The following is a 21900-nucleotide window of genomic DNA, read 5'->3' on the forward strand; positions in this document are numbered from 1 at the left end:
GAGAGCCTCACGCACGCAGACTTTTATTTTTCACCCTAGACTGTAAAAAGGTGAGGGATTTAATGATTAAATGATAGGAATTTCATTTGTAGTATTATTACTATTATTTTTATCATCATTTTATTATTTTAAATATATATATTTATACTTTATAATTGGTACTCATTTTATAATTGTTGTTGTTGTACGGTTTTCTCGGGGCCCTAGTCAGGTCTTCCATCGCCTCTTTGTCCCATTCCCTCTCAGGAGTTTTAGGTGAGTGTATCGCGTCCATGTCTATGTATTTCAAAGCTCAGATGATCCGCAGATATGATGGAGAAGCCCTATTTATCTTTGCTGAACGCAACCTGACACCCTGCGATACAACACGGATGTGGGGCTAGACCGTAAAATCGCCGAAACATACTTCAAAGCTTCATTCCTCACCCGACACCGGACGGTCACGCACAGCTACTGTATTTCCTTCACCCTAATGATGAACAACACCGGATGGTCACGCAAACAGGCTACAATTCTCTAACCGGATGACATCAAACACCGGATGGTCACGCAACAACCCATAAAACCCTCAGAAGTTAATCCCGCACCTGGTAAGTGTATCGTAAATTTGCTGCAACCACCATAAACCTGTCAGAAGTTAATCCCGCACCTGGTAAGCGTCTCGTAAATTCTCTCAACAACCCATAAACCTATCATCCGTTGACATCGCACCTGCTCAATCCATCAAAACAAGGTCAGTAGAGTTCACAAGGTCAAGATCAAACACAAGGTCATGCTCTACGTGGGTGGGCACCGTGGGAAAGGGGTGTGGGGGAGAGGAAAGGTCAAAAGGTCAAAGCCATCAATCATTTCATGACAGGCAGTAGTCCATTATCACTACTGACAGGGGGTGTGACAGTGATTAATAAAATTGCTCCAATACTTGAACACTGATGTCACGATACTGTGCTGGGAGGAACGACAGAAACGTAGATCAAAGGAACAGAGTTTATTAAAGTTCAAAGACACAGGGTAAGCCACACAAGGAAATAGGGAAGACAGACGTATTTTACGATAGAGACCCAACAGAGACAGAATGCACAGACTTTGATTTTAATATATGGGGTAACTGGGGAACACGGGTGCACAGAATGACTAACTGGACTAAAGGAAAGGAACGCAACCAAAAAAGGGCACACAGAAACAAAAACAGGTCCATATTCCTGGCATATCATCCCCCTTCTGGAAGGCGCATTCTTGCACTGATGGAACAACAGGAGGAGGAGAATGGACATCCTGGAGGAAAATGATTAACAGAGTCCAAGATGGAGATGACGGAGGGAGGAGCCTTCCTCTGTATGTCCTCGTCTCTCCTTCCCTTTCTCAGGGAACAAGGGTTGTAGTTGTAACTAGGGGTGGGAGAAAAAATCGATGCATCGCGATTCTCTCTTCAACGATTCTGAATCGATTCCTAATATTTCAGAATCGATTCTGAGCTTTTTTTTTTTTTTTTCTGCATATGGCACGTGTGCGCGCTAGAGATGCGGCTGGCTACAGCGCACAGAATCTGCACTGTGCACCGTGCGCATTGCTTGACAGTGTGCTTCCATCCGCCGTGTTTTACTTTAGATATGCGTTCATTTCTGCCGTCTGGAACGCAAGAAACTGTTGCACTGACAGACTCACGTGCGCTTTGTGTTTGTTCGTCCTAAAGCTCGATTGCGGACGCGGTTAAATGCACTTGCATTTTGGAATAGTTTCAAACGAAACTGTACATACAGTCAGTTATGTTTTCAGAGCAGGACAAAACATCTGATATATTGAAATAGATCTGTGCATCATTGGCGTTCCGTCCATATACAGTAAGCTGCTAATGCTCTGCATATCCAGGCTGTCAGAGAGAATGCGTTCACGTGTTAAATAATATAAACATGCTTATAAATGAATCCCTTATTTGAATCTTCTGGGCAAGCAGATTCTCCGCATCTTCCTTGACTCCTCAGAATTGATGCGCATTCTGTTTTGCTGTCATGCGCATAATTTCATTCGCGGGGTAAGCTGTCCGAGAAGCGCTCGCCCAAGCGGAAAAACGCGCTGTTGCTGCCAGATCCTCATTGCCGAAAATGTATTGTATTTTTGTATATTATATATAATATGTATATTTTCATAATTTCTCAACAATTCAAAAGTTTAAAGTCCACAGAAAAAAATAGCCTATATAAAATGGATATATTTTTTTAAAAATAATAATAAACAGGAAAAAGAGGAAATATTAAAATATGATTTCGTCTCTGATTTTATTGGTGTCTAAATAATGTAAAGATATGATTATTTTTGGTATTACTGGTGGTTTTAGCACTCAGCATACCTGGTAAATAAAAGTGTCACCTCTCGCCACTGCTGTGCATTAGTTTGAATGCAGCCTGTTAAAGCTGCCTTTCTATGATCTCATCAGTAATAATAAAATGGCAGTAATGCTGAGGAAAAAAGAAAAACTATTGTCTGTAAACTTTCGGATACCTGAAGAAAACTTATTTTAAATAAGTAATTGTTTTAAAAAGTACCTTGCTTACATAATTTAAAAAATAAAGTAAAGTTGGCCCAAATTAAATTTGATATAAAACAAATATGAAAATGTGCAGTCCTATTGAAAACTGAGAATGTGACCATCGTGATATTTAGTTGTTAATGAAAACAGTAATTAAATTAAATTGAATCTTGAAACCAGTGAAGATTGACACACCTACTTTTACAGAGATTCCAACTATAAACAAGAAGCATAGAAACTGCAATTTTACATGTTTTTAAAATTGTAAAGTTGTATTTGCACAGCAGAAGAATTAATTGGGGGAAAAATGTAGATCAAGAATCGTTTTGGAATCGGATCGTGACTCCCAGAATCGGAATCGGATCGTGAAGTGCCTGAAGATTCCCACCCCTAGTTGTAACCCGAAACGGTGATGTTAAAAATGCTAACAATGTCCTTTAATGTGCTTCAACCAAAATCTGCACCTTCTGTGAGATCTCTTTTCAATTCATGATACAAATGTGAAGTTTTTACATTGTAAACAGAGCAAACACATCCATATTATTCCTTACTCTTTTATGCATTACCGTGTCAACAAGCTATATTGTGTTGGACTGAGCTTAAAGTGTACTATGGACAAAACATAATGCTTTACATTTGAATGAGAAAGTTCCATTCTATACATTTTGTTTTAAATTCACTCTACACTAAGGGGATCTGTTGGGCTTCTCTCTATTATGAATTTTCATGTGCCTTTCAAGGCTTCCTTTTAGACTAAAACTTTTCCCACACTGTTTGCATGTGTGAGGCTTCTCTCCAGTATGAACAAACATGTGCCTTTTAAGGGCTCCTTTTTCATTGAAACTCTTTCCACACAGTTTGCATGAGTAAGGCTTCTCTCCAGTGTGAATCATCATGTGTCTGTTAAGGCTTCCTTTTTCATTGAAACTCTTTTCACACCACTGGCAGGTAAAAGGGCTCTCCATGGTGTGAGTTTTCTGGTGGACTTTAAGGTTTCCACTTTGAGCGAAACTCTTTCCACATTGAGAGCATGTGTAAGGCTTCTCTCCAGTGTGAATTATCATGTGTCTGTTAAGGCTTCCTTTTGAAGTGAAAATCTTTCCACACTGTTGGCAGGTAAAAGGGCTCTCCATGGTGTGAATTTTCTGGTGGACTTCAAGGTTTCCACTTAGAGTGAAACTCTTTTCACACTGTTTGGATGTGTAAGGCTTCTCTCCAGTGTGAAGTCTTATGTGTCTGTTAAGGTGTCCTTTTAGAATGAAACTCTTTCCACACTGTTGGCAGGTAAGAGGCTTCTCTCCAATGTGAATCATCATGTGTCTGTTAAGGTGTCCTTTTAGGATGAAACTCTTTCCACACTGTTGGCAAGTGTACGGCTTCTCTCCAGTGTGAATACTCATATGCGTTTTAAGGCTTCCTTTTTGAGTGAAATTTTTTCCACACTGAACACAAGAAAAATAACTCCTAGTTCCTGTAGTTTGAGCTCTTTTTTGTTTAGAAGTCTTTTCAGTCTGTAAGGAACAAAAAACCTGATCTTTCTCTTCAGATTCATTCAGATCTTCTCTCTCCTCTTTCAGCGCTGTTAGGTCTAAGGTGGAAAAAAAGGAATAAAAGTTAACCCCAGTTTAGTGGCACAAAACAATTAACATCAAAACATGTAGATATGTAAAGCATGTATTCTAGAGCCTATACCAGGGTGTCCAAACCTGATCCTTCTCAGCTAGTACTGTAACAGTCACTGTCTGTCACAGGTTTTGTCAGAGTCTTCTGTTTGACATGTTCATACTTGCCACTAGAGGGAAACGTGTAGCTCAATCTGTACTAGCTAAAACAGGAAGTAGTAGAGTAAGTGATAGGTTCTGTTTGTTCTTACTGTGTTTTTTCTTAATTGAGTTTAATTAGTTATTCTGTGTTCTCTCTTGTAGAGGATGGTTAATGGTGTAGTTCTTGCTCAAATACTGTGACTACCACCGATGGACAATTGTACTGCTGAAGCCAATTATTTGGCATATATCTGAGGGTCCTTGGTGCAGACTGGACATTCAAGTTTAGGACATCAGCTTGTCATTTTCTCATATACAGATAGGATTGGTTACTTTCGCTTCAAGGACTGTCTATGATCTCAACCTGTTTTGGACTCTGTAGACCATATCCATTCTTCTCACACATGTACTTATATGCACGGTAAATTTGTGTAATTGTATTTGAATGTAGGTGTTTTGCACTATTTGAAGAGTTGTGTCTGACCAATGTATTGATTGAAAACATGCAGAAAGATACATCAATGTTGTGTTTGGATGTATTTATTTGGCAATTTAACTCTTTCACATAAGACCAGTTTGATATTTGCAAAGATGATGATTCCCCCCTTTTAAATTCTCGTAGCTTGATCAGTGCAAAGTAACTGGGAACGTTACAGTACCCTACAGAGATTAGGCTGGCCATTATACAATTAATAATAAAAAAAAAATCTAGGAAATTTAATGACAGAGTTTCGGATCTACATATATCTATACACAGACTGATCTTAATGTTTCTGTACCATTTTTGTCTCCTATAGGGAATAAAATGCAACAAATTTAGAGAGAGACGAGGAAAAACTTCTTTCGTAATAAACAAATAATATTTAAACAATGTAAAACAGAAAAAAATTCTTAAATGGCTACAATATATATCGCTCTTTCTTTTTTCGTTTGATCTCTTTAAACTAATCTTTGCCGCTTTTTTGATAATTCTTTAAGTAAACATTTGCCGGTTTGGTGATTAAATAAACTTCCCCTTTAGACTTCCCCTTGAACTACACGCGACGCATCCTGTGTGTGTGTGATACCAGCGCTGCCAGTTGTCCGCACAATGAAGCGCTGCACTTTTGCAAGGTTTCATTAAGGGTGGGTGAAAAATGGATTCTCCGATGCATCGCAATCCTCTTTTCAACGAGCTTGTGTTTTTTCCCGCATATGGCACGTGTGCTTGCTAGAGACGCGGCGGGCTTCATTGCACAGAGTTTGCACTATGAGACATGTGCGGATTGTTTGACAGTGTGTGCATCCACCCGCAGTGTTTTACTTTAGATATGCCTTCATTTCTGCCGGTTGTAATGCAGTACTAGTACTATTAGATGCACAAAACTCACGCACTGACAGACTTTCACTTTCTCTTTGTGTTTGTTCATCCTAAAAAGCTCAATTGCAGATGCGGTTAAATGCACTTGCATTTTCTAATACTTTTTTATGAAACTTGTTTAATGAGCAGGACAAAACATCTGATATATCGAAATAGATCTGTGCATTCATTGAAGCCTGTTAAAGCAGCCACTGTCATATGTTACTGCCTATTGTTTTAAAAAGTAGCCTGCTTATATAAAAAAAATAAAGTGAATTCTGCACGAATTAAATTTAATATAAAATCTAATTAAATTGAACCTTAATTTTAAGATGGCAGTACTGACATACAGAGATTACAAATATAAACAAAAAGCATAGAAACTGCTATTTTACATATTGTTAAAATGTAAAGATTTATTTTCTTAACATTAATGAACTATAAAATAACTTTAATGATCAATATATAATTCATATTAATATTTTTATTAATTTACAAAGTATGGTTTTGTACTTTTTTTAAAACTAGTAGAGCACTATTTTATAGGGCTGCAACAACGAATCGATTAAATCGATGAAAATCGATGAAAATCGATTACTAAAAGCGTTGGCAACGAATTTCATAATCGATTCGTTGTGTCGCGCGACGCAGAGATTATTATATATATTAAAAAAAAACTTTATTTGAGCGCGGAGCGGAGTGAACACACTTGGTCTCTCTCGCGCACTGATGCAAGCGCCTCATAGACAGGGCGGAGCAAACATTTTTTTTTTAAAGAGCATAGGTAGAGGAAAGATACATGGCGGAGGCAGAGAAATCCGTGCGACCCAAGTCATCCAAGGTGTGGGAGCATTTCACACTAAATAAACTGAAAAAGTGTGTTAACTGTAAAATATGCAAAGGCGACATGGCATGGCACGGAAGCACCACGGCAATGATCCAGCACCTGAAACGCAAACACGTTGGAGTGTTTGATGAGGAGGAAAGGAGTTCAACAGCTGGGTAAGTCACTAAAGAATCTTACTTTTGTTCCGTTTTGAAGTGAAGAACGTAATGTCCCTGGTGCTGGTGTTTACTCGTTATCCAGCTTGACAAACATGACAAGTTAGCGTTAGCTCGTTAATAACAGTAGTAAAGCAGGGGTGGTATAGTTACTTTGCACTTTGCATTGCAAGACTAAAGACACGTTTTTATTCACCCACCTTTTTTGGACCATTCATTTTTCAATATGTTGTCATGTATAGCTACACTGCAAAAAAAAAAAAAAACTTACTTAGTAATCTTACTTAGTAATTTTGTCTAGTTTCCCGTCTAAATATCTAAAAAACACACACATAGGCTATACATCTTAAATCTTAAATTCTTACCCTACTGACAGATAATTTTGCTTGTTTTAAGCGAACAATCACTTAATTTTGAGGTGTTTTTTTCCTCTCCAGAAAACAAGACATAATTTCTTATGCTATTTCATGTGTCTAGTAAATGTATCTTGATTTAAGATTTTTTAGATATTTGGACTGAAAACAAGACAAAATTACTAAGTTAGAAAGCATTTTTTTGCAGTGTATATTCTGTGCTTTGTGCCATATAGGTTATTATTGACAAATATATTTGTGTGTAGTGTACTTTTTAATTTAATTTTAAAGTTCTTTTATAGCACTTGGTCATCTTAAGCTGTATTTAAATGTGGTGTATAAATTAACCTTGCACTTACTACAATGATGGTAATAATTTAATGAATAAGCATCAAGTGAACTTGAGAGAGAGAGAGTAAATGTGTGTGTGTGTGTGTGTGTGTGTGTGTGTGTGTGTGTGTGTGTGTGTCTTGTCTGTAATTGCTCTTTGGGTTACTTACCTTTACACAGTAATGTATGTATGCAAGTATGTATGTAGTTGATGTTAAAAATTGTACTATTACACACATACTCATACTATCTTTTTGATTCCAGAAAAAAACAGCAAACCATGAGAGGCTTCTTGATGGGAAATCCATCATGTACACCACAGCAAGCCGCTGTCTTGACGGATAGCATCCTCAACATGCTCGTCACTGACATGAGGCCTCTGTCGATGGTTGAAGATGAGGGCTTCACTAAAATGATCCACACCTTGAACCCTGGTTACACTCTGCCCTCCAGGACTCACTTCACAAAGCTCATGGAGAGAAAATATGAAGAGACATTCAAGGAAGTGAAAACTGCAATAAACACCAACAACAGCAAACTTGCTCTCACCACTGATGTATGGACAAGTGTAGCAACTGAAGCCTACCTTGGCATTACATGCCACTACATCACAGATGACTGGGACATGCAGTCATTCTGCCTCACCACCATGCCACTGCAGGACAGACATACTGCATCTAACATTGCAGAGTGGTTGGAGCAGGTAGTGGCCAGATTTGAAATTCCTCCTAGCAAAATCATTGCCATAGTCCATGACAATGGTGCTAATATCGTGGCTGCGGCAAATATCCTGGAGGAGAAGCATGGGTGGTCCTCTGTCCGTTGCACTGGCCATACTTTGCAACTTGTCATCAATACTGCGTTGAAGCATCCAAGCATTGAAAAAGCTGTCGGGGCTGCAAGATGTCTAGTAGAACATTTTAAGAAAAGCGAGCTAGCCAGCAGTAAACTCAGAGAGAAACAACAACAAATGGCCACACCAGAGCACAGCCTTGTTCAAGACATAAGCACACGGTGGAACAGCACATTCTATATGATCAGTCGACTGCTTGAGCAAAGGTGGCCTGTAACAGCAACACTGTCTGACAGCTCTGTCACACAGAGAGGCAAAAGGTACCTGGATCTGAAACCAGACCAGTGGAGCTTGCTAGAAGAGCTTTCAACAGTCCTCAAGCCTTTTGAATGTGTCACTGTGTTCATGAGTGGACAGAAATATGCAACAATATCTGCAATACCTCCACTTGTGAAGGGGCTGTTGAAGTCCACCCAGAGTACCGTCTACGAGTCAGCCCCGCTGCGGGCTTTCCAACTCACTGCTGTGCAGCAGTTGCAGGAGAGATGGAAAAGGGAGACTGCTTTCTCAGATGGAGCCCCAAACACAGTGATTTTTGCGATGGCCCTTGACCCAAGGTTTAGGAAATTGAGCAAGTTTCTTTCACCTGATGAAATCCTACCTGTTCAAACTAAACTGCAAACAATGTCACTAGAAGAGAGAATGAAGATGGATGTGCAGCAGCATGGCAGTTGCAGTGTTGTTACCTCCACCAATACTACAGCTACTGAATCAACACCTCTAGGAGCCACTCTTGATTCACTCCTTGGTTCTGATGGTGAAGAAGAGGATGGAGCAGGCGAAGCTGAGGATGTCCACAGCCAAGTGAGGAACGAAGTCCTCACATACTTTGGAGAAAAGAGCCTTGCCAAGGAAGAAAACCCATTATTGTGGTGGAAGGCTAACAGTGAAAGATATCCCATATTGGCCAGGCTAGCCAAGTCTTACCTCTGCATCCCTGCCACCTCAACACCATCTGAGCGGCTGTTTTCTGCAGCAGGCAACATAGCCTCAAAGAAAAGAGCGAGCCTGAGCCAGGAGCATGTGGACATGCTCACATTTTTGCATTGCAATGCAAAGTGTCTGAACAAAGGGAGTGAGAGAGAGTAAATGTGTGAGAGTTTGTGAGTGTGTGCGTATGCAAAAGTGTTTGCATCTGCAGTGTAGTGTAGAGAACAAGTTCTGACATTCAAACAAATCCTGTTAAATTTTCTGATTTGTATTGTTCTTTTTTTTATTTTTATAAATTATTTATTTTTCTGGCTTTTTGTGTTAGTCCATTTTTATTTTATTTTATTATTATTATAACAGCTCAAGGAGCAACACGTTTGTACACGTTCTGTTTTTGAATAAAGGGTTGGAAATGAATGCCTTTCTTGTTTTTTTGTTTTTATCCGATGCATCGATTAATCGAAAAAATAATCGACAGATTAATCGATTATTAAAATAATCGTTAGTTGCAGCCCTACTATTTTAGTTTCCTTTCAGTATCCATTTTCAAAAACTATCGGTTAATTAATCGGTATCGGCCAGTGTGGTCCAACCTAGCTATCGGTATCGGTAAAAACCAATATCGGTCGACCTCTAGTTTTTTTAACCCTCTGTGTCGGAAAAGTAACAACATATTTTATTCATAATTTTTGTTTTATGCACTTAATAGTATTGAACGCAAAAATTGAAAATCGCATCGCAATCGCAATATTTGTCAGAAAAACCGCAATTAGGTATTTTCTCAAAATCGTGCAGCCCTAGCTCGCTGGTGTCCCAAAGCTTTAGAAATGGCTTTATAATCTTTTCCAGACTGTTAGGTCTAAATTACTTTCCTTTTCATTTGTTTCTGAATTTCTTTGGATCTCAAAATGTGTAGCTTTTGAGGACCTTTGGTCTACTTCATTCGGGCAGGTCCTATTTATGGTTTCTTGATTGCGAACAGGTGTGGCAGTAATCAGGCCTGAGTAAGGCTAGAGAAACTGAACTCAGTTATGTTTTAACACTTTTTTACACAGGGACATGTGTGATTGGATTTTGTTTTCCCTTCATTAAAAGAAACCTTCATTTAAAAACTGCATCTTGTGTTATCTTTGATTAATATTTAAATTTGTTTGATGACCTGAAATATTAAAGTGTGACAAACTTTAAAAAAAAAATTAATAATCAGGAAGGGGGCCAACACTTTTTCACACCACTGTAAAACAGACAAGAGTCCAACACAATCATAAAAACTTAACACTCATACTTTGTTAAAAGCCAACAAGTAAAAATGAGTTTTAAGACTAGGTCCCCCGGTTTGTAACCTCATGTGAGGAAGAAACAAAAGTAAATGCTCAGTGGATCTAAATGCTCTTGTTGGAGTGTATAGCTGTATTAAGTCAGAATATGCTAGTCCATTTAGTGATTTAAACAATAAAACCAAAATCGATTAAAATCCATTATAACATGAACAGGAAACCAATGGAGAGGTGCCAGAATTAGTGTAATATGTTCTCATTTGTGTTCCTGTCAACATATGAGCAGCAGCATTCTGTACCAACTGCAAATGTATGAGAGAAGCCTGGTTAATACCTAAACATGTTTAACTTTTTCTAAGTTACTAAAAGATAGAAAAGACTTCACTTTTGATAATTGCCTCAACTGAAAACAACTAGCTTTAATTACTGAATTAACCCATTTACCCAGTTTTCACTCCATAATAACACCCACATTTTTAACATTGGGCTTCACATATAATCTTAAAACACCAAGATCCAACTCAGAAGAGTCACGAGCACCCCTAGATCCAAATACCACAACTTTTCTTTTCTTCATTAAACTTTAAAAAAGATTTAGAGTCAACCAGGCTTAAATTTCTTCAAGACAGTCCAACAATGGTGCTTTCGACTTTGCATCTTTCCTTTTCAAAGGCAGATAAAGCTGAGAATCATCTACATAAAAATGAAACGAGATGCCAGACTTCCTACAGATGGACCCTACAGGAAGCAAATATATAGAGAACAGCACAGGCCCAAGAATGGAATCTTGAGGAACTCCACATGAGAGGGACGCTGAAGAGGACACCATTACTACACAGTACCCTTAATATCAATGCAATTTTCTAATTGAGAAACCAAGATATTGTGGTCTACAGTGTCAAATGCCGCTGTAAGATCTAAAAGCAAGAGGAAAGCATAATTACCAAAGTCAGTAGCTAATAACAGGTCATTAAAAACTTTTACAAGGATTTAAAACATGACTGGAGCACTTCCTGAAACCCATGTAAATATAGGAAAGAGAGCAGTTGTATTAATACAACTTTCTCTAACACTTTGGGAAAAAATGGCAGTTTTGATACAGGTCCAAATTTGCCTTTTTAATCAATGGTTCCACTATTGCATGTTTCAAATTCTGTGGTGCAACACCTGAGGTGAGACTGCTATTTGTAATTCTCTAAATATTTAGTGTGAAATAAAAGTGTGAAGGGACAATGTGCATACAGTAAGAAGATGGTTTCATCTTACCATTAATAACTCCTAAAAAATAAAGAGACACAGGCTCAATCTGGTTAAAACTTTTTAACCAGATTGAGCCTGTGGTTTTATAACAGCTGTATCTTCTATCTCTAGTTTTTAAAACACTAAATTTAAATAGAAATAATAGAAACCAGCCTACATTTTAACTGGGAAGAGGAACTGACATTTACTCATTTGAGCTAATAAGTAGGACTGTATCAGTCAGCTTACATTTGATTTACATTTACTTCCAAAATAATAATGCTCTTACATTACGGTTAATAATAATACATGTCACAGTTAATATCCAACAACACATATTTTAGCTAAATGTATGTTTTCCTCAGAATAACTGAGGAAAACAACATCTCAAATGTATTTAACAGTACAAATATATTTGCCATGGTGGATCAATCTGATCTATAATCGACATTAAGGACTGCTTTAAGAATAAGCGTGCACATCAAATTATCTTGACTCACTGAACCTGGGTCAAATGAGTGAGATTGTATAAATGAAATGGTCATTTATGGTACCACTTTACCCCAATAGATTTGTTTGATTATTTCAGGTCACGTTTTGGACTTTAATTCCAGCTTTTCTGAGCGTCTTTTTTGAAACAGCCCCCAGAGCTTGACATTAAGACTTGATATGCGCTTGTCCTTTAGACAGCTAAATCAATCATCCATTTGAAGAAAAAAGTAAAAAGTTATATGTAATAATAAATAAAAAAATAATTTGTTGTTCAAGTAATTTATTTACAAGCAATATTCTCATTACAATTTCATCAGCTCTAACATAAATAAGCATGTGGTATTTATCACATGAAATTGATGGATGTAATTTTGTATCCGGATTAATTTAGATGTAGCTTTAGTGTCCACTGTCTGTTTTATTTGCTTATCAAACACTTTAAATGACTAAATGTAGTCAGCATGCAGTAGCTAAATGTGATCACTTACATTTCAAGGTTTGTGCAAATGACTTTCACATTAATAATTTTCTTAGATACTTTTGCATAATTCGCCTAAGTGCTAGAAATCAATGGTTTTAATATTAGAAGCAGATATTGGGTTTAATGTTACTGAAAAATATATAATTTTTTTAGGCTAATTCCATATTATTGTTACAACTTAAATGCATGATCTCATAATGCATTGAAAACAAATGCTCAGTGTGAACGCAGGATATTGAAGGAAGCGTTAGTATTTGTCATGTGATCTCAACACTTCTGTCAAATGTCTTAACATTTCTACACTCGTGTGACATTTCTGTAGTGAACTCAGCTTTGAGAATGAAAACCAACCTGTTTGTTCCTCAGTATCTTCATGTTTGACTCTAAATGTTTCTTCAATCTTCATGTCTTCATTCTCCTCTTTAATAAACGCCATCTTTCTTTGTTCCTCAGTATCTTCATGTTTGACTCTAAATGTTTCTTCAATCTTCATGTCTTCATTCTCCTCTTTAATAAACGCCATCTTTCTTTGTTCCTCAGTATCTTCATGTTTCAATGTTTCTTCAATCTTCATGTCTTCGGTCTCCTCTTTAATAAACGCCATCTTTCTTTGTTCCTCAGTATCTTCATGTTTCAGTGTTTCTTCAATCTTCATGTCTTCACTCTCCTCTTTAATAAACGCCATCTTTATAATAGTGTGTCACGTGGATCTCTGTTGATTCTCCAGGAGTTTTTCCTGTGTTTGTACACTTTGCCTGTTTAAGATGAGAATAATAAAAATAAAAAAAATCAATGAAAACTAAATCTCTGGGTGCGTCTCAATCAGCTCCTAGTTCAGTAGTGCATTAGTAAGACAGTCAGAGAGTTAATAGACTTCTTTATAAAATGTATAAAATATACAAATTACCAAGAAGGTTCATATTTAGGTAGGTTATTTTTGATTTGCATGTCATATCTAATATATATTACACTTTCATGAAATCATTCTCGGTTGTGATTCACTCGTTTGTGTTTGTTGTTGTCGTTTGTAGTCCGCGTGCCGCTGAATCGAATCACTGAATCATTTCACAAATGATTTGCTTCAAATGATTCGGATTCTGAGTCTCTCACTTCTTATCATCACTCGATTGATTCACGATATGGAGAGAAAAATGAGATGCACATACTCTGTTACTAACGTCTTAAGTAACAGTAAATAAAGCATTACAACGTTAGATTTAATAGTTATGATTTATTTTACATAGCTTGTAAAAACGCTTTAATTGATGCAACAATATCCATTGGTTTAAAAACTTTAAAACCACAAACCTTTCTGTAGGTGAATCACAACAGACAGGAGCGCGCAGCTTTATGACGTCACGTCACCAGAGCAAAATAAAAGTCCCATTGGTGCACTTCTTCTTCTTCTTCTTGTTTAAAGGCGACCAACTCCTTAGGAGCATTGTCGCCACCTATCATTGGTGCACTGCTCTCTAAAATCACAAATATATCATAGAAATGTTGTTTAAAGAATAGAATTTCGTACTCATATGATGATGCTTTTCTAAAGTTATTAACTTCGTGAATGTACTATTCTCTTTTTTAATGTACATTTATAACACTTTGTTTTATGTTGATGTACCATTAAGTTCACATAAAACTAGTTAATGCTGCTGTGTAACTGTTACAAAGGTTTTAGTGGTAATGTTCTTGTAAGCTTTTATGTAAGCAATTTTGTTTTAAATAAAAAAATTTGTAGTGTAAAGGAATATGGTGCATTGATTATTACCTTTTCATTTTCGTTAATTGGCAAAAAAAAATAGGCCAACACATTCAGTTCCCTCCATATCTTCTTTTATTAACAGTGAAACGTTTGGGTAATAAATACAAGACACAATAAACTGTTTATTAGAAACTTTAACTAGAAGTACATCTATCAGAAAAAATGCCATGTTGTATTAGTTTTATGATTTTAGTGAAGTTAAATGTTTAAAGAACAAAATACCTTTAACACACCTGCAGGAAAATGAAGATCAGGAGACTTGTTTGAGCTGGTCCTGTGTGTCGCTGCAGTCATCCAGACTGACTAAAGCACTCAATCACTGGAGTTTAAGACAGATTTCAGGAGGCCGTTCTTACAGATGAAGACAAAGCTCTCAGACCACAAGCTTAAACACATTATTCAAGGGATGTGAGCAGTTCTATACTAAACTCTAACTATAGCACTGATGATCACAGAGATCAGGGAAAGACATTCACACACTACTCAAGTGTTCATTAGCATTAACAATCACAACAATTAAAGAGGCAGAAACATAGAGAGCATCACAGATTTGTATTCACACACACCTGAAGCAAAAGAGATTCATTTACAAATGAACATTTACCCTTTTGCTGAATTTCCTAGGCAATAATTTCATTTCAACCAATATAATTGTGTCTTTAACAGTAATGATTGTCACACCTATGGACTTTCTTTGTGTTTGTTTTTGTTTCCATGTTCTCCTTGTCCTTGTTTTCCCTGATGTTTTCTAATGCCTATATTTGGTTTTTCTGTTCCTGTTTCCATTGATTTCAGGAGTGTCTTGTCTTTCATTCATTTAGTTGAGTATTTAATATTGTTCTGTTTGTGGTTTTCTCCTCCGATGTCTTACGTCCTTCAAGTGAATGTCTTCCTGTTTTACTCCTGAGTTGTGTTTTAGTTTGTCCGTTAAAGACTGTTTTAAGTTCACTCCTGCGTTTCCTCGTCTCCTCGTTTCCCGCTCCGTAGATTGATACAATGAAATGATAATAAATAATAAATATCCAATCATACATTTGCCTTAACAAATTGCTTAATGTACCTGTGTTAAAAAGTAAATATTTCTTATTTGAAAGTACAAATATTGATTATATAAACCTAATTCTTCAAGTTTCTTTATAAAGGAAAATGAATGTCTTTATTTATACCTAAACTTAGTCAACTGTGAGTATACATAGTACTTCATTACTATTCATGAAAAATATGAATGGAAGTTATTTAGATTTGAGCATGTTTATTAAATCTTGATATTCTACATTATTTGGATTTTCATGATTTACAAGATACAAGTTGTGTAAAATCATTAGAGTCAGGAGTGACTCAGTGCTATGAATGGACTTAAAACCTGACTGAAATTTTTCAGAAATACTTAGAAAATACCAAACACAAACGGTTCTAGTACCTTAGGTTAAAGAAACCACAGAATTTGGCTGATAGTTATTTAAAACAGATGTGTCTAAAGAATAATGACTGCAAAATACATTCAGGAAAGAGCATTAGAAACTCAGCAGAAAGATAAATGGCATTTGAATTTTAAAATAAATATATTTAGCTTTAGGAGTGTGTGAAAATGAATGTGAAATGATGGTAAGTGTCATCTTTTGTCTTTATTGGCTGTTGAATTTTCTGCCTCATTTCTTTAATTGGTGTCTTTGTTTCTGATCAATATCTGAGTTAAATATGAATGCAGAGGCTGAAGGTGAGACTTTCCCTGATATCTGTGATAATGAGTCTATAGTTCTGCTGATTGGATTAGAGTCACTGTAAATCTGGGCAAATTCCTGTAACTGCTCACATCCTTTGCATATTTTATCTTCTAATGACGATCCTGAAATCTGTCTAAAACTCCAGCGATTGAGTGTTTAGTCAGTCTGGATGACTGCAGCGTCACACAGCAACATCTCAATCAAGATCTGATGAAGATTCACTCAGTCTCCTGATCTTCTCTTCTGAGTTTACTACAGGTCTAACTGGATGTTGCAGGTATTTTGGTTTCAAAACTTGTAACTTCACTAAAATCATTACTCTTATGTAACATGAATGCACTTCTAGAGATTGAGTTTGTAAAGCAGGTATTGTATCTTGTATTTATTAACTGAACTGTTCACTGTTAAAAAGGAAGATGAGTAACAGCTGAATATGTCGATATGGTTTTTGCCAATTAAAGATGCAGAAAAGGTCATCAAGTTTAATAAAGGAATGGCAGAGAGGATGGGAAATGGAAATCAAGACACATTTTTCTGTTCAATCTAAAGTTAGAAACAAATGTTTTTGTACTTGTCCATCCTGTAGGGACTGAGTTAAACTAGATTGAGGTTGGGGCATTGTGGGATAAATACTTTTTTCTATATTCTAGGAAAGCATATTTTTCTCTTTTTTTTTCTCCTTTAATATTCACTCACAAAGACTGTTGATGCTGATCAAATACCATGATGTGAGTCTTAATTTGAAGTCATTTTCATTTATTTGTGCAGATCGGCTTTTTTTTTTTTTTTTTTTAATAAAAAAAAATAAAAAAAAAATAGCGCACTTGTACACGCACAGTAATATCCCCGTAATATTTTCCCTTCTTTCGGCGCTTCACACTCCAGTCCAGCGGGTGGCACTAACACACACACTTCTGTTTGACAAACACCATTAAACCTAAGAAGAAGAAGATTAGTTTCACTGCTCTCTGTTGTTTTGTTGTGATTCTGTTTTAGTTCAGCCTGTGAGAAAGTTTATGTAAACAGAAAAAAAAAAAAAATACAGTTTTTGAATTCGGTCAGTAAATACCTGTAATATCCTCATCCTCACAGCTGTGACTAGGTTTGGAAGCGAGCAGGAATATCTGGAGAAGTATCTGCTGATCTGAGATCTGCTGCTGTGAAGATGTTTGTTAAAGTGGAGAGTGAGGAGAACATGAGTGACATAGAAACCTGGAGAATAAAACAAGAGGAACCTGAACATTTGAGAATAAAACAGGAGGAACCAGCACCTTTGAGAATAAAACAAGAGGAACCTGAACATTTGAAAATAAAACATGAGGAACAAGGAGGTTGGTGTTTAATCTTCATTCATCTTTAATGACTGTTTGTTGTACATTATTTCAAAGTTTTATTAATACTGAGTTTCAAGCTGCTTTAGATTTAGTTAATTGTAATAGAAACAACATTTAAAGCAGATCAGTCTGTTAAAGTATAGATGGCCCTGGTGAAAAAAACAGCTAAAACCAGCCTAGGCTGGTTGGCTGGTTTTAGCTGGTCAACCAGCCTGGTTTTAGCTGGTCAAAGCTGGGAGGCAGGCTGGTTTTAGAGGGGTTTTGGCCATTTGGCTGGGAAACCACCAGCTAAAACCAGCCATTTCCAGCTTAAACCAGCTAAGACCAGCCAACCAGCCTAGGCTGGTTTTAGCTGTTTTTTTTTCAGCAGGGGGGGCAGCAAAAGCACTTCCAGATCTAGTAAGAAACATTTAAATTCTGCATAGGGATGCATCGATATGTATCGGCCGATCACTTGCACGTTTTGTCAGTAAAGCCGGTTCTTTAATCAGCGGTAAATGCCATCAGGTGCGTGATTTCACGTTGAGCCGTATATACTACACACAGCCGTTGTTTACCGAAGAGCTGTGCAAATTCGAAAAATGTTCATTATCAGCGTGAATGTGCGCAGCTCCTCAGTGAACAACGGCTGTGTGTAGTATATACGGCTCAACGTGAAATCACGCACCTGATGGCATTTACCGCTGATTACAGAAACGGCTTTACTGACAAAACACGCAAGTGATCGGCTGATACATATCGGTGCATCCCTAATTCTGCACATCATTTTTGGTAACATTTTCTATGAAGCCCCTATTTATAATACATTATAAAGTATTTCTAAGGCATTGTAATGAATGCATCATAAAAAAAAAAATCTTATAATATGTTCTCATAAATAATCATAACAATTACAGTATACTAAAGTACTTGAGTATTTGGGGTTCTAACTTTTAAGATTATGATTATTTATTAGACACAATGGGCGGCTAATTATATCTACGCAATTTTTAATGAACTATATCCTATTACAATTTTTTTTTTTTTTTTTTTTTTTAACATTATAGTTCATTTTATTATGATAGGCCCCCTAGTCTACTGACTAGAAGCAACTTTCCAACTACACTAACACTCCTTTATTAGTAGTATTATTCGACTTAGGTTAAGTTTGGCTAGGTAGAAGGTTCACAAACTTGCAAAGTTACATATCAGTTTTGTCTTTTGGGGAACCATTAAAATACAGTGTTAGAATATATTTAGCATACTACTAATAATAATTATTGCTAGCTGTCATGCAGTTGAATAGTTACTTATCAAAAGCTGTCTAAAGGGTGCCATCAAAATAATCTAACTAATAATACAAACGTGTCATGTTATCCATTCATCTGATACATTAACTTTTGGCTCTTTGATAGATATTATTATTGTTATTATTATTAATACTTAGAAGTGCTCTTTGTATGCTTCAGGTAAAGTGACATGCGTAACATGGACATGGTAATATATGAGACTTATGTTATAACTATGAGGAGATAATCACATGCTTAAAAGCTATAACCGCAAATAAATAAAAATTACAATACATTAAAACAGTTTTATGATACAACATACTATACATTTTTTTTATAATGCACTATGAATTCATTATAGTGCCTTAAGCATGCCCATATAATGCATTATAAATATGGGCTTCAAAGAAAGTGTTACTGAATTCTTTTATGAACAGATAAAACACGGCTGATGCAGAAACAGTAGTGTTAGCTAAAGTCATGTCCAATGCTATTACATCATTAGTTTCAGGGTTTGGACATTTTGGGAGAGGAATTCAAGAACTTTTCAACGAAATTAAAATTTTGCATGCCTCCCGACTCAAGTTTAGTGCTTTGCTGTCAAATGTGAAATAAACATGTAATATTTTTTAGTAACTGCACTTAAACATTCAAAACAATAGTAATCTTATGGGTGACTTGTTATTCACTTTTTAGCATCAAGTGGTGATGTGTTTATGCAGTTTGAGGTTTAAAAACATGTTATTTTCCACATACTGTACATTATTGTTGCTCCTCTCTGCCCTCCCTTTCTGAGAGGCTTTAATTTTCACAAAACTCACTGTTGATGGAAACCGAGGTGTTCTCTGATTGGTCAGCTATCCGTGCTTTGGAATTGGCCGGATACCTCAAGCGTGTGTTGGAAATGTTACACCCCTAACCATGTTGTGATACCATTTCTTGGCGCATCGAGACAGAAATGATAAAACCCATTATAAAATAGGCATTTGTTGCAAACGTGCAAACTAGTGTTTGAAAAGTCAGTACTGAATTCTTTAAATATGAAAACGTACTTGCAGGCCATCAGTCAGATGCACAGACTGTTCATGCAACATTGTAATTGGCCCACTTTATGGGCATAAGGAGCTCCAGGTGTGTGTTCCTGTTGTGTATGCACTTCGATGGATTAAATGCAGAGCACAATTCACCATACTTGACTGTTTCTCTTTCAACTGGTGCAAAACTATTTCCTATTCCTAAAGTGTAATTATAATATTACTAAAGTTTTTTACAGAAAAAGTTTAGTGATTTATGAGTGAACATCCTGTGACAGTCAGTTTTGGGTTGTTTTCCATTTAAATGATCAGTGGAACAGCCCATTTTTATAATTGGCTAACATAACTGCCCCCTAAATAAAATCTCAGAAGTTTATTTTTTTTTTTATTTGATAGTTAAATGGGGAGTTTTTTTCTCTTATTTTCCCTCATCTCTTTGAATTCAATTTGATGATTTTTATCCCCTAGGATACATAAAATAGTAGAGATCATTCTATATAGATTTCCTAAACACTATCATTAGATTATCTGGATTTTTTTTTTTTTTTAATTAATTGTATAAAGGCCAACTTAAACACTGTTCCAGGATCGGGTTTGGACACCATGGTATAGGATCTAGCATTTCTATGATGCCAGTTGCTTTGTGCCATTAAACTGGGGTTAACGTTTATTTCTTTGTTTTTCCACCGTAGACCTAACAGCACTGAAAGAGGAGAAGGAAGTACTGAATGAAACCGAAGAGAAAGATCAGTTAGAGAATCTTCATAATTTTGTATCTGGAGATAAATCTGTTCCTTAGAGTCTGCAAATACTTCTAAACAAAAAAGAGCACAAAATACAGGAACTAGGAGTAATTCCACTTGCTTTCAGTGTGGACACAGTTTCACTCTAAAAGAAAACCTTAAAAGGCACATGAGAGTTCACACTGGAGAGAAGCCTTACACATGCAAACAGTGTGGAAAAAGTTTCAGTCAAAAAGGACACTTTAACATTCACATGAGAGTTCACAATGGAGAGAAGCCTTACACCTGGAGAAAATGTGGAAAAAGTTTCTGCAGAAAATTAAATCTTAAAAACCACGTGTGTATTCACACTTTGGAGAGCCTTTTTAACTGCCAACAGTGTGGAGAAAATTTCACTCGTAAAGAAAGCCTTAACAAACACATGAGAATTCACACTGGAGAGAAGCCTTACACGTGCGAACAGTGTGGAAAGAGTTTCGCTCGTAAAGAAAACCTTAACATACACATGAGAATTCACACTGGAGAGAAGCCTTACACGTGCAAACAGTGTGGAAAGAGTTTAGCTCGTAAAGAAAACCTTAACAGACACATGAGAATTCACACTGGAGAGAAGCCTTACACGTGCAAACAGTGTGGAAAGAGTTTCGCTCGTAAAGAAAACCTTAACAGACACATGAGAATTCACACTGGAGAGAAGCCTTACACGTGCAAACAGTGTGGAAAAAGTTTCACTCGTAAAGGATGCCTTAACAGACACATGAGAGTTCACACTGGAGAGAAGCCTTCTACATGCAAACTGTGTGGAAAGAGTTTCACTCAAAAAGGATGCCTTAACAGACACATGAGAATACATACTGGAGTGAAACCTTACACATGCAAACAGTGTGGAAAAGGTTTCTGTGGAAAATCAAAACTTAAATACCACATGCGTATTCACACTTTGGAGAGCTTTTTTACCTGCCAACAGTGTGGAGAAAATTTCACTCGTAAAGAAAGCCTTAACAGACACATGAGAGTTCACACTGGAGAGAAGCCTTACACATGCAAACAGTGTGTAAAGAGTTTCGCTCGTAAAGCAAACCTTAACATACACATGAGAGTTCACACTGGAGAGAAGCCTTACACGTGTGACTAGTGTGGAAAGAGTTTCACTCAAAAAGTAAGCCTTGGCAAGCACATGAAGATTCATAATCAAAAGAAGCCTTATTAAGGGTTCCAAATGGAATCCTATACAGGGCTTCTACAATGAAATTCTAATTCACATTTTAAAGCAATGTGTTTTGTCCATGGTACACTTTACCGTGTCAACTTGAAATATGGACTATGGACAAATGGACTCTGTCTACGGTGTAAGAACTTCACATTTGAATGTCATGAATTGAAGAGAGATCTCACAGGAAGTACACAGTTTTTTTGGTTGAAGCATATAAAAGGACACTGTTAGCATTT

General features: G+C 36.6%; 2 protein-coding genes across 2 annotated transcripts in view; one reads left to right on the forward strand and one right to left on the reverse strand.

The window, feature by feature from the left end:
- Positions 1-973: 973 nt before the first annotated feature.
- LOC141338945 (uncharacterized) lies at positions 974-13328 on the reverse strand. The gene is made up of 2 exons (XM_073844560.1): positions 12938-13328; positions 974-4115 (listed from the first exon to the last, which is right to left on the reverse strand). Exons 1-2 carry the CDS (start codon positions 13269-13271, stop codon positions 3214-3216), a joined length of 1236 nt encoding a protein of 411 aa, XP_073700661.1. The 5' UTR covers positions 13272-13328; the 3' UTR covers positions 974-3213.
- A 3705-nt stretch (positions 13329-17033) lies between these two features.
- The window catches only part of LOC141338793 (uncharacterized), a 203415-nt gene continuing 198548 nt past the window's right edge, over positions 17034-21900 (forward strand). The window contains exons 1-2 of the mRNA XM_073844413.1: positions 17034-17403; positions 20401-21576. Coding sequence (XP_073700514.1) covers positions 20621-21576 — 956 coding nt within the window. The 5' untranslated portion in view covers positions 17034-17403; positions 20401-20620. The remainder of the gene's footprint in view (positions 17404-20400; positions 21577-21900) is intronic.

The sequence above is a fragment of the Garra rufa genome, chromosome 1 (genome assembly GCF_049309525.1).
Source record: "Garra rufa chromosome 1, GarRuf1.0, whole genome shotgun sequence".
NCBI classification, from domain to species: Eukaryota; Metazoa; Chordata; class Actinopteri; order Cypriniformes; family Cyprinidae; genus Garra; species Garra rufa.